The following is a 14,090-nucleotide window of genomic DNA, read 5'->3' on the forward strand; positions in this document are numbered from 1 at the left end:
GAGGAACAGCATTTAGTGTAAGCTACTTCATATGCTGCTCAATTTATTAAAGTCTATGTGCGGGCCAGACGTTATGAGTTTTATGACAGAGGCTGCGGGCCAGATGAAATTTGACCACGGGCCGCATTTGGCCCCCGGGCCGGACTTTAGACATGTCTGGCCTACGCTAAAAGTTGCTTTCTTGTGTACAGTACATGTGTTTTCCATAATGATTTAATAGCACCATCTACTGCATGATATCAAAAATAATAATAATAAAAGTTACAAAGCGCAAAGAATCATTCAAAAGACATTTATTAAAGTTGAAACAGGTAAAAATATTACATATTAAGAGTTTGTTCTTCAGTAAAAGTCTAAAATAGTAATTGACAAAACAATACTTTAAATTGCATATTAAATATCACCGCTGCAGTGAAGGCAAAAATCAGCGGTGGTCAGCTCACCACTTACATCATCCCTCGCTTTTATAAGTACATTTTTAAATATATGCCATTTTGTACCATTGGCATCCTGGACGGAGGGCATTTTGGTCTCCATAGGAACAAGTTACTCGTCATCCCAGTCGCTTTGGAGACCACCTCTAGAATTTGTTGAAGTCAAAGGTCAGGAGAAAGATTATGCCGGCGAGCACGACGCTCATGAGGAGCACCACCGTGAGGAGCAACGCTTGACACACAGGCCGGCCCGTCAGCCTGAACAAGGCCTCGCCCGCGCCGCCCAATGCGCCATTGTTCTGGAGTGGAACGTCGGGGAGACTAATGTTCAGAGAACTTTCGCCAAACTCCACCTGACCTTCAGTTACCCTGAAGAGGAGGGTTGGAATCAAGTCATGGAAAAGCTTATTTTTGTGTAGTCATGATCATTTAAATGAGCGCACGCGGTCTCGTCACTCCCACAGATATGGAAAATTTGGATCTATTTTACAAAGATTTTAAGTTGCTGCGTAATACTGTATCTAAACAGGCAAATACTAAAGATATGAAGTACTTGCTATTCGGAGATTTCCATACTCATTTTATCATATTATCAATTTATAACCTGCGCATGATTAATTATTGGGGTCATATTTAAATTTCAGAATCCACCAAGGATGTAGGTTTAGTCTCAACATTGGTAGGGATGATATAACAGCATAACCTGCATGTACACTTTTTGCTCGGGATGGGATATTAGAAAGACCAAACATATTGGGTGAACAGGGGTCATGGCTAAATTTTTCACGAATATGGACCCAATTAATTGATCGGCTAAATTAGGGGTGCTCATTACGTCGATCATGATCGACATGTCTATCGCAATGCTAGTGTGGGTAGCTTGCCCCCCCCCCCCCAAAAAAAACATGCTAATGTATAGTTAATTTATGATTATGTTGTTGCATATGAGGTTCTGCAACACCCCTCTCTCTCAGCAGCGGCTTGCTCACATTTTTCTGGTTTCTATAGTTTCTAGCAGAGGTCATTACATTTCTCACAGTTTAACACTAAAAGTAGAAAACGCATATAGGAGGACACCTCTCTAAGCAGCTTCCTACTCGAGTTTTGCAGGTTAGCAAGTTCACACTGTTTAACGTTATGCCAGCTCTGATGCAGGTCAGACTTTTAGTAGCAAAACTAGTAGTGTGTTTCCCACCTCAACAACATTGGCGTATTTTTAAATTACTCCCAGTGGCTGCTGCCGGCAGGAAAAAAAAAACAAAACAACTTAATATCCCTTCTCTTCAAAGTGGGTGGAGGAGTAGCATGTTGTCGACATGCATTTCTGTCGAGGCTGTGTGAGTGTGAGCGAGTGTGTGTGGCGGGGGGTTAGGTCAAGTCATCAGCCAATCAAAATAGAAAAATGGGGGGAATGGACCGGCACATTCAGCAAGTAAAAAGGGTGAAATAATTCACTTGATAATTGTTGGCTCAATTCTATCCTTACAACATATCGGAAGACAATCAAAATAACCTCTATAACTGAACTCATCAGAGAATGCATACAAGGTTGCTTAAAAGTTGGTGGGGACAATTTGAGAAGTCTGAAAAGTAGGCAGTGTTATGCCCCTACCGTCCCTATGCAAACCTACGCCTTTGGATTCAAGTGACCTTGATAATGTGAAAGGGTTGCACGTTTCACTTCCAATGCTACCAAAAGTAGTCTAGTTTAACCAAAATGTTGAGTTATAAGCATCAACTTTTTTTGCCCTAGGTTGCTCAAGCAGAAAAAAAAAATGAACCGATTTTGTAAAACAAGAATATAGAATAAAACAAGAGAATACCAACTACATTATCCCAGTTTAGTCCAGTCTGGAGAAATCATCTGTTCGTACCAGGAAGGGTGGACGTTATATTCAAGTCGTGGCATTCAGAGGGACTTGGAACAATTGTTTTTTTATGTTTCTGATACAAATATTATGATGCCCTTTGATCAGCCAAGAGTGAAATTTGGACTAGACTGGAAACACCTTTTTAAAATACTTGCAATTTAGGAGTTTTATGAAAACACATGACCTCCTTAAACCTCCACTCTCAAGACAATCTAAACCTCCACTCTCAAGACAATCTTAGAAAAGTAATAACGTTACACATTATTTTTTGTTTTAATTCCTCTGAAAATTCAAAAGACAAAAAGAGCATGGATTTATAATTTTCATTGCGATATATCAAAAAGGGATTGGGCAAAGTTGTGTCTAAACGCTCAAACCAAATACATGAATGCACGGCTGAGACAGTACAAGTGGATAATGAAAACATAAATAACACGGACAGAGCTGAAGACTGAAGGGCGTGGTTTTAAAAGACATTCCACTTGGCGCAAAGCTTATCTGTTGGGATTGTTTCCAGAGGAACATAATTACAGTAAAAATATTACAGACTTGTCAATCTCGGTTTAACAATGGCAAAGAACTGCCACTGCCAAACAGTGGACGGATCAAATGTCAATAATACCTCTGGAACGTATGACTTTGAACGCAAACAGATTTTTTAAGACATGTGGGTATACGGAGTTACTGAATCAAAGACCAAAGAGGAATGGAGGGGAGTGAATCTGGAGGTTAATGATGGTAGAGGAACATTTATGATGTTGCTGGGTTTCATTTTTGATGGCTAATTAGGGCTACTACTATACAGTGGTACCGCAACTTACGAAAATAATTGGTTCTGGAAGTGGTTTCTTAACTTGAAAATTCTGTAAGTACAGACACGTTTACCCAGTGGCGCGGGAAGTGGGGTGCTGAAGGTGCTGCAGCACCCTCTGGTGTTGGGGGAAAAACATTTTGGTAGATTTTTTTTTTTTTATTAAATGGTAAATGGTAAATGGTGTTACACTTATATAGCGCTTTTCCACCTTTCAAGGCGCTCAATCAATCAAAACATTGAAACAATAGCGTATTCAACTTTGGAGATAAAATATATACATGTTGAAATACTGTACATATGTTTTTGTTAAAAAAAAAAAAAGGCCACCTCCTGACACCTTGCTTGCTAAAAACAAATAGTGCAAAAACAAATTAGCAATTTTTCTTCTTTAAAATAACAGCGAAATTTTCTAAAATTTCAATTCGAGGTTGAAAATGACGATGATTATGATAGTTTATATTAGTGCCCTGCGAGGAAAAGTTAGCTGCAGATTTAGACCGCGGAGTACTTCTAATTGCCTGTATTGCAGCCATATTATTGTTTGTGGTTGCTGTTGAGCTGCCGCTGTTGGATCTTCGTGTGCAATTTTTTGTGAATAGTGGATGTTAAATAGTCTTATTGGACCTTTTAGTTTTCAAATGTATTTGCGTGTCCTTGCACTGTTTAGCTGCGGGGATTTGCATTATAATACAAGGGCGCTTCTATTTCCAATACATAAACTCCAACACACACTGTAGGTGAAATAGAATGCAGTCTTTGCAGTAGCCTAGCAGTAGTACATAAACTATCGAGCATGCGTATGTACTGGCACTGTGCACGCCTTGTATGGGGGGGGCGAGCATGACAAATTTTGACTGAAACGGCAGTTTTTGGATGGGAAAAAAAAAAAAAGATCCTCAGCACCCCCTGCTGTAAGTGACTTCCAGCGCCCCTGCGTTTTCCATGTAGATGCCCTAATCCAGGGGTCCCCAATCTTTTTTGCACCACGGACCGGTGTTCTGTCAAATTTTGCACCCTTATAAAATTTTGCTCCCAAAGCTTTTGTGGCGGTGAAAAAAGCCCTCTTTTATATTCAGTTGGACTCGCAATGTTATCCAATGGTGCTAAAAAACTATTTACATCATAAACATACATGCGCAACACGGAAATGGCGTAAATTAATGCTTAATGACACGGCGAAGTCGTTAAGTGAGAGGGCTACGTGCAGTTGTTGTGTGCACCTAACATGGCAAACGTAAGTTAATATTCCTTTATTTAAAGAAAGTTTGTAGTGTGCACTTTGGAATCGCTGCATTAGCGGTCCTTTTTAACGTTACGCGCATGCCAACTTTGTCAGAACACCGGCAATGTGCGGCAGAAAAATACAGGAAATATAAAATAGCATTTGTTTTTAGCCCCGTCGTGTTAAGTGCAGGGGAAAAAAAGAACTCACCCGCCTTTTGTTTCGTTGAGACAAGATGGTCCCGAGATGGGAGAGTGAGAAGCTAGCGTCACAAATACACGATGTTGGAAATTGTAGCTCCTAGCGATGTCAGGTTATTCAGAAATGACTTTAATCCAGAACTTCGGTAGAGTTGTTGTCTCAAATGTACGTTTAAGGTCGCCGTGATTTGCGATCTCTACAAGCTGATATTCCTGTTGCACAGACATGCTCGAATCACTTGGTTTATTCACATACAGGTCACGAATTCACTCCTTCGCAGTTCGTGGGTCTTTAGTGATTGGGAAGTAGCATAAATGTTGTTTTCTTCGAGGTTGTAGGCACATCTTCTGGCTCGTCAGGTTCCCTTTTCCCCGTAAAAAGTCTGTCCAAAGACGTCTGTTATTCAGTCATTCTAGTGTGGGGGCTAATTATTTCCGGGAAGAAATGTGATTGGCAACGACCTACGTCATGCGTTATTATCGAGTCCAAGTGCGCAGATATACAAAACGAAATTTAGTGCTAACAGCCCAATCAATGCATTTCTATGACGACCTCCTATCCTGTAGTTGTATATCTTGAGTAGACAGGGATATTGGTGTGTTAAGCGGCACAGGCCAAAGTCAATCGGCCAGAATGCAGTCGTTAATAAATTATTTATTATTTCTGCGCGGCCCAGTACCAAATGCGCCACGGACCGGTACCGGTCCGCGGCCCGGTCGTTGGGGACCCCTGCCCTAATCTATTCCAAGCCCCCAAAAATCTATAACTCTTTTATAATGCATAAAATGTATCAAAACAGTGCTTTTCACACACATATCCAGGGAAATTACCATGAAAAATGACGCAGGATTGCTTTCACGCATGTCCCGAGAATGACGCGGGTTGGACACTTTCACACAGATTTGTCCTGTGTTGCCCACTGGGGTTTTATGTGCGGGGAGGGCTGCTGGCGCGTTTTTATAACCCGGACATTACGTCATTTCTGGTTGGCATCAGCTGTCACAATGTTGGTCAAATCGTGTTTTGTTCCATAGTGAGCGTTTCTGATATTGTAACTTCAGCCACTTCAAGCTCATCAATCACAATTGTGTGTATTTTTGTTTGCGGGGCAGCGGCGGAGAAAGGCTCGCTCTCTTCCCTCGCCGAATAGGAAGGCCGCCACGATGCGCACGGAAGTCTCGGGCGCGGGCCCGAGTGGAGATCTTGGTGGTAGTAGCAAATATGTATTTGATAAACCCTTGAACACATCCCTCCGCTGTTTTTTTGCTTCAAAGTACAACCTTGTTTCTGCAGTAGTGGACCCTAACATCGGCAACAAAATAAACTACACACTTCCAAAGATGGACTCTCTTCCTCGGTTCTACTGTCACGAACCCATTGTGTGATTACCCCTTTTCTGTGATCGCGTGTACAGTATTTTTGTTTTCGGCGCAGCGGCGGGGAGATGCTCGCTCGCTCTCTCGCTTCGCCTCAGGCGAATAGGAAGGCGGCTGCGGTGTGCACGGAAGCCTCAGGCGCTTGCCCGGAAGGAGCTGCCGCGGGTGCAGATCTTGGTGGGAGTAGCAAATATGTATTTAATAAACCCGTGAACGCATCTCTGCCTCTGCTCTACGATCCCGTAGCAATTTAATTTTGTTGTGTTTTGAGTTTAATTTAGCTATTTCCAGCTTGCTATGTTGATGTTTGTTTATCGCTTTTCGTCTTACTGCAAAGAGAGGAAGTGACGATCGGCCCGCCATGATATTCAAGTCATCAGCCATCGTGTTGTGACCTGGGAATTTAATGCCTGCTTTCACGCACACCGCTTCCCGGGAAAGTCCCGCACATGTTACGAAGACGTGACCCGTGAAATATCCGCGTAATCTCCGTGTCAGTCGACCCGGGAAATTGTTTTCACATACAACTGCTGCACGGTTAAATCCCGCGATATTCCCAGTTTTTTTGAGTGTGTGAAACGCGGCAACATGTAAAAAATACATGAAACAATAAACAAAATCTGATTTGTGCATAATTTAAAAATACATGGAACGCTAGGCAATAGCCAAAGGCAGAGCAGCTATAAGTATGTTACGCTTAGGAAACTCAGCTTCGTGTACCAGCCATACTGTATTTTTGCCTTTTTGTATCCTGAAATTTCTTTCGTAATAAGAAGCAATATTTTCCCGTTGAACCGTGTCTTAACCTGAAAATTCTGTATGTAGAAACTTTAAATAGAGGTACCACTGTATTTTTAATTGTGTTGTGGGAACACTGCATGAAAAAAATATTGGTATTTGTTCGAAAAACCACCAACCTCTTGATTTGCAACTTTCCCTTGCCGCGATGGAATCGTACACTGTAGGCACGTTGCATTGCGGCCGGCAGGGACGCCAACACTTGGGCGTCGGTGGCCAGCTTGGTCAGGCCCGAGGCAGGCAGCATAGTCACGTGACGGCACAGCGGGCAGCGGATGGCGGCGGGTCGCGCAGACTTGACGTTGATACGGGCCAAACACTCCAGGCAGAATGTGTGCTTGCACTCCAGCATCTTAGGGCAACGGAAGACGTTGTTGTAGTGGCTGTAGCATACCCAGCATTCCAGGTTTGGGGCGTCGTTGTCGGAGAGTGGGGACGATGATAAAGAGCAGGGGTGCAGGACGGGCGACGGAAGGGCCAGGTTGTCGCCGCCGGCGAATGGGCAAGGTCGAGGTGAGGTAGGAGGACGTTCGTCGACCGTCACGGAGAAGTATGGCTCCGCGTTAGAATCGGGCGAGCTCGAGGATGGATTCATGGCCGCGAGATCTTGCGCTTTCACGTTAACTTCACCGCCTGGAAATAGATAACATGACACACATGTAAGTCAAGTGGGGTAAGCTTACTTTTAGTGGTCCCCAACTGTCGTAGGGCAAGGTCTATGAATTCTGGTAAAGGTTAGCTTAGGGGTAAGGGTAATGGGTTAAAAGTTTAGGGCTGAGTGAGGTGGGCTTTTTTTGGTTAAGTTTAATGTAACGGTAAGGGGCTTGTATGAGAGATCAATATTTTAAAAGGGCACCTGTTTGCAAAATTCATAGGATTTAAAAAAAAAAAAAAAATTAAAAGGAGAACGTCAAGCTACAGTGAATATAAGAAGTCTACCCACCCTTGTTCAAATGGCTGGTTTCTGGAGTAATAGAGTTACACTAGTCGCTGACAAAACCCGACTACTAACACCCTTACATTTGTTAGGTTACACAACAAAACTACTTTTTGCTTTAACTTCAAATGTAAAGTGTTACATTTTCTTATTCTACAACAGCTCTATAGTTACTGTAAGAGCTTTAAAGTTCTTTATGTTATGAGACTTACAGTGCCTTGCAAAAGTATTCGGCCCCTTTGAATCTTGCAACCTTTCGCCACATTTCAGGCTTCAAACATAAAGATATGAAATTTAATTTTTTTGTCAAGAATCAACAACAAGTGGGACACAATCGTGAAGTGGAACAACATTTATTGGATAATTTAAACTTTTTTAACAAATAAAAAACTGAAAAGTGGGGCGTGCAATATTATTCGGCCCCTTTACTTTCAGTGCAGCAAACTCACTCCAGAAGTTCAGTGAGGATCTCTGAATGATCCAATGTTGTCCGAAATGACCGATGATAATAAATAGAATCCACCTGTGTGTAATCAAGTCTCCGTATAAATGCACCTGCTCTGTGATAGTCTCAGGGTTCTGTTTAAAGTGCAGACAGCATTATGAAAACCAAGGAACACACCAGGCAGGTCCGAGATACTGTTGTGGAGAAGTTTAAAGCCGGATTTGGATACAAAAAGATTTCCCAAGCTTTAAACATCTCAAGGAGCACTGTGCAAGCCATCATATTGAAATGGAAGGAGCATCAGACCACTGCAAATCTACCAAGACCCGGCCGTCCTTCCAAACAAGGAGAAAACTGATCAGAGATGCAGCCAAGAAGCCCATGATCACTCTGGATGAACTGCAGAGATCTACAGCTGAGTTGGGAGAGTCTGTCCATAGGACAACAATCAGTCGTACACTGCACAAATCTGGCCTTTATGGAAGAGTGGCAAGAAGAAAGCCATTTCTCAAAGATATCCATAAAAAGTCCCGTTTAAAGTTTGCCACAAGCCACCTGGGAGACACACCAAACATGTGGAAGAAGGTGCTCTGGTCAGATGAAACCAAAATTGAACTTTTTGGCCACAATGCAATGCAAAACGATATGTTTGGCGTAAAAACAACACAGCTCATCACCCTGAACACACCATCCCCACTGTCAAACATGGTGGTGGCAGCATCATGGTTTGGGCCTGCTTTTCTTCAGCAGGGACAGGGAAGATGGTTAAAATTGACGGGAAGATGGATGCAGCCAAATACAGGAACATTCTGGAAGAAAACCTGTTGGTATCTGAACAAGACCTAAGACTGGGACGGAGATTTATCTTCCAACAGGACAATGATCCAAAACAAAGCCAAATCTACAATGGAATGGTTCAAAAATAAACGTATCCAGGTGTTAGAATGGCCAAGTCAAAGTCCAGACCTGAATCCAATCGAGAATCTGTGGAAAGAGCTGAAGACTGCTGTTCACAAACACTCTCCATCCAACCTCACTGAGCTCGAGCTGTTTTGCAAGGAAGAATGGGCAAGAATGTCAGTCTCTCGATGTGCAAAACTGATAGAAAAATACCCCAAGCGACTTGCAGCTGTAATTGGAGCAAAAGGTGGCGCTACAAAGTATTAACGCAAGGGGGCCGAATAATATTGCACGCCCCACTTTTCAGTTTTTTATTTGTTAAAAAAGTTTAAATTATCCAATAAATGTTGTTCCACTTCACGATTGTGTCCCACTTGTTGTTGATTCTTGCCAAAAAATTAAAATTTTATATCTATGTTTGAAGCCTGAAATGTGGCGAAAGGTTGCAAGGTTCAAGGGGGCCGAATACTTTTGCAAGGCACTGTATGTACTCGCATATATGCATGTTTAGGTGTACGCTTTATGTAACGTAATCTTATTCAAAGCAATCATGCATTTACATTCTGGTTAATTTAACATATCATTTGGTGTCATAAAAGTAAGTCAATTCATCTCAATCCTTTGAAGAAGACAAAAGTAACATAATGAGAATTTTTAAGATGATTATTATATATTGCTTTAATCTATTTCTGCTTGCGACGAAGAGATGTTTCGCTCATTATTGCTCACAATGAAGGAATGCTTTGCCTTGAAGAAACCTTGATGCTTTGCCTGCTCGAGACAAGGACAGTAGGACAAAGAGCCTTGCTTTGCCGGATTGTGCTGACACCAGTGTTATTAATCTTACTTTAAAAATGTAATTAGTTAGAAGTAGTAGTAGTAAGAGTAATTAGTTACTCGGCAAAGTAACTGACGTTATTTTTCATGTTCTAATCTACACGTTATTACATGATCTATTCTATAACGTCTTTCACATCAAATGTTAATATTAACTGATTGAACTTGAACCGTCTTTTTCATTCCCAAGAGAAAAAAAAAAAAACAGGTCACCCTTTTTACATTTTTTTGTTTAAAATTTCACCTATGTAAGAGTGTAATGGTATACAAACTAACTTTCAAATGCTGTGAGAAAAAAATGCTTTTTTCCTGTTTTACTAAACCCGCACCAGACCGTGTCAGTATGCAGGTGAGGCTCTGAAATTTCTGAATCTCTTTCCTCTCATGCCTTTCCTCTAGTTGGTTTGATTTTAAATGTTTTTTTTTTTTTTTTTTAAATCAAGGTTTATGGATACGTCTTTCAATTAAAGTTAAAAGCAAGTGACTATTTTCGGTCATAAAAAAATAATACTGTAGCATCTACAAGGACAACACCCACTTGGTGATAATGCAAACTTGACAGGAAAACAGCCCATTATTTTCAATCAATTGTACCCACCTGAACGCCACGAAATTAAAAAAAAAAAAAAAAAAAAAAAAATGCTAATGCTAGCAAAAACGCGATTGCTATGTTAATGCTCAGAGCCACCTAGCATTGCGTTTGCAACAGCGACTGCAACAACCCCCCTACCCTTCTCCCGCTCTGCTCTCTCTGACATCTCTCGTCATTCAACCAAATTGTAGTAACAAATGCCTTAACATCTTCAGTAAAGGTAACGGCGTTGCAAAGCTTGGAAAAGTAGAGAGTAGATTACTCACTACTGACAACAATAACACCATTAATAACACAGTTATACTCCAACGCCATTATTAAAAACACTGCCTGACACACATATATTAATCCCACCTACATGCATACACATAGCCAAACAAATTCATCGAGGTGTCGCCTGCTCAGCTCCCCATATTTTTAAGGTTGACACTCTTTCGTTGATAGGGCCAGCCCAAATAAAAAGGGGAAGGAGGGCTTAGGTTCAGACCTATCGTGGAAACTATTTTGTTGTCAAGTATTGTATTGTACAGCTTCCCTCCTTCTCCTTGCAAGCTTTACAACTAAATCGATTGCTTTCCCTCCTTATTTTGGTTAGGATTTGTATTTAAACTTGACAATGATCCCTCTTCGTGTTCTCAAGTCTTTGATCATCAAATCAGAGGAAGTCATCGACAACCCCCAGATCTTTTTACCAATGGCTTGAATGATTAAACGCCCACTAGATTGTAAAACGTGAGATATAAGAGTCAGATTCTGAAACATGTGCTTTATTCATTAAAGCTTTTGCTTAATCTTTGACCGCACCCTTAGCCCCTGAGTATTTGTGTGTGGACTCAGTGTTTTTTTTTTTTCTTAAAGCCTCCAGAACAGAGAACGAACGCGTGGCGTTGCGCGTACGAGGTCAAGAGCCAACGCCAACATGACCCAAATGACAAGTCTCCCCCTACAACGCCATTGCACCAAAATAGTTTTACAGACTTTTTGCTGCTCTCTGTGAGTGTGACGGCCATCTGTGGTGTTCTCCGATTGTGCTCTCATACTATCCTTGGCTTCCAAATGGTTCTTCTCAAACCCAGAAAAGGTTATTAACTGGCTAACATATGGCAATCATAACATAAGCTAATCTGAGACAGTCTGACAGAGTAGGGCAGGTCTTGATGTCTTCGGTTGATAATCATTGTTGTTTTTATTTTATATTGCACAACAACTTTTGAAGGTCAGTTTATATTCATAAATATGCCTGTCAAAAGGTTCGGCACATTTTATTGATCTAGAAATTTAATTTTGTTCGGAGGGAGTTTTTTTCTCTTACTGCAGAACAAAAAAAGTCTTTATATTATTATTAGGGCTGTCAAAATTATCGCGTTAACGGGAGGTAATTAATTTTTTAAATTAAATCATGTTGAAATATTTGACGCATTTAACGCACATGCCCCGCTCAAACAGATTAAAATGACAGCACAGTGTCATGTCCATTTGTTACTTGTGTTTTTTGGTGTTTTGTCACCCTCTGCTGGCGCTTGGGTGCGACTGATTTAATGGGTTTCAGCACCAAGAGCATTATGTAATTATTGACATCAACAATGACGAGCTACTAGTTTATTTTTTGTTTGAAAATTGATTTTACAAATTTTATTAAAATGAAATATAAATATAAACATTTCTATAACTTGTACTAACATTTATCTTTTAAGAATTACAAGTCTTTCTATCAATGTATCGCTTTAACAGAATGTTAATGCCATCTTGTTGATTTGTTGTAATAAACAAATACAGTACTTATGTACAGTATGTTGAATGTATACAGTATATCCGTCTTGTGTCTTATCTTTTCATTCCAACAATAACTTACAGAAAAATATGGCATATTTTATAAATGGTTTTAATTGCGATTAATTCATTTTTAAACTGTGATTAACTCGAATAAAAATTTTAATCATTTGACAGCCCTAATTATTATTTTTTAAGTAAACAAAGTAGTTGCTCTTATCCAGAAGGTGGGTAGTAACGCGTTTAATTTACTTGAGTAACTTTTTGAGAAAAAAGTAAATCTCTTAGAGTAGTTTTACCCCGCAATACTTTTTACTTTTACTTGAGTAGATTTGTGAACTCAACTACTTTGGGCTACACTAGATTCGTTAGATTTTTCGTCTATTCTAAATATTGTCTTTATTATTGCCAGAGATGCAGACAGTGGCCGTCTTAATTTCACCAATGAGACGTCAAAACAATAACCAAATGACTCCATTATACCAATTAGAGTTAACAATGTTTTTTTCTCCTCTATAGGGCACTCATGCTTGGACGGGTGATGTTTCATATTGTTGTTCTGGTCTGAATTCAATGATTTTTGTGTCATCATTTCGGCCTAATATGGTCATATATGATAATAACACTTCATATCGATGACATTGTGCTGAGAAAAAAAATATGCCATGATTTTAACAAAAATCAAACATTGTAAGCAGTTCCTCAGAATGTTACTCATTATATGTGTATTCTTTTCAACAAACACTTTACTTGTACTTCAGTACATTTTTGGATGACTACTTTTACTTGAGTAATATTATTTAGAAGTAACACCACTCTTACTTGAGACATTTTTTGGGCAACTCTATCCACCTTTGCCTTTATCATTGAATAACTAGTAAAGTAATGAGTTACTTTTTTTTTTAGAGAACTATGAAACTTTTCAAAGCACATACAACATAGGTATTTTGCTTTCAAAATGTTGAAAGGTTGAAGCACCATCCCATCTTGACATTTGAGCACCCTTTAAATGTACACAAGTTTGCTTTATAGACATGACCAAAAAAACCAACAAAAAAAACAAACAAACTGGATTTATACAGTCAAATGGATTGGACGTCTAGCATTCACAGCCAGTCCCCCCCCATTGTCAACGAATTGGACATCTATTGTCATCAATGGTAGGCCACACTGACTCTTAAACAGGCAAGCCAAGTCAAATGTAAAGTGTTGCCTATTTTCTACAAATACTATCTATATACGCTGAAAATAAAAATAACCTTAAATGTAGATTCTGGCGTGCAGTCATTTCAAAATGTACCTTTTTGATGGTCTCCATGCATGACAATCAGCCGATTCACCTCAAGAGTCAACGAGTTCGAACAGTGCCACAGGTCAAAGTCCGTTACAGAAATCTCATGTCAGTCCATGCCATGCGTTTAAGAGTCAAATCAAGCGCCTACCACACACCACACAGTTTTGGGTTTCCTCCTGTTGTTTAAAGCAGGGGTTTTCAACCCAGTCCTCAAGGCACACTGTGGGTCCTGGTTTTTGTTCCAGCCGATCCAGCAGAGACAGTTGAACCAATGAGGCTTCTGCTAAAACAAGCCACACCTGACTGCAATCAACTGATTGCACTTGTAAAACACCAGATTGGGGAAAAAGTGTTGTCATCTTGTTTGGTAAGAATGAAATCCTGCACCCACAGTGTGCCTTAGTGGAATAGGTTGGGAACCCCTGGTTTAAAGGTGCAAAAGCATATCGATCAGCTGCTGCAGATGCGCAGCTGCATCAAATCAAACTGATTACTGTGACTGTTTTTGTGATGTCTTCTCTATTGCGTGTCTCTGATGTTACATTTTTCGGGGGAGAAAAAACTCATTGGGAACTAAAGACTGTGCAGGTGAAGTATAT

At 40.4% G+C, this 14,090-nt stretch overlaps 1 protein-coding gene across 1 annotated transcript; it reads right to left on the reverse strand.

Annotated features, from left to right (window-relative positions):
• Window positions 1–278: 278 nt before the first annotated feature.
• On the reverse strand, window positions 279–13,674 carry LOC130913742 (RING finger protein 223). Its single transcript, XM_057832570.1, has 3 exons — window positions 13,498–13,674; window positions 6,836–7,349; window positions 279–803 (listed from the first exon to the last, which is right to left on the reverse strand). Exons 1-3 carry the CDS (start codon window positions 13,517–13,519, stop codon window positions 581–583), a joined length of 759 nt encoding a protein of 252 aa, XP_057688553.1. The 5' UTR covers window positions 13,520–13,674; the 3' UTR covers window positions 279–580.
• Window positions 13,675–14,090: the final 416 nt, after the last annotated feature.

This window comes from Corythoichthys intestinalis, chromosome 3 (genome assembly GCF_030265065.1).
Source record: "Corythoichthys intestinalis isolate RoL2023-P3 chromosome 3, ASM3026506v1, whole genome shotgun sequence".
In the NCBI taxonomy this organism is placed as follows: Eukaryota; Metazoa; Chordata; class Actinopteri; order Syngnathiformes; family Syngnathidae; genus Corythoichthys; species Corythoichthys intestinalis.

Bases quoted from the DNA above. Each gene is read 5' to 3' on its own strand.
- LOC130913742 (XM_057832570.1), bottom strand. From the start codon at position 13,519: ATGCATGGAGACCATCAAAAAG. The intron at 7,350-13,497 runs GTACATTTTGAA...ATCTATTTCCAG, and splicing joins GCATGGAGACCATCAAAAAG to GCGGTGAAGTTAACGTGAAA. The intron at 804-6,835 runs GTTGGTGGTTTT...CCTCCTCTTCAG, and splicing joins GGAAAGTTGCAAATCAAGAG to GGTAACTGAAGGTCAGGTGG.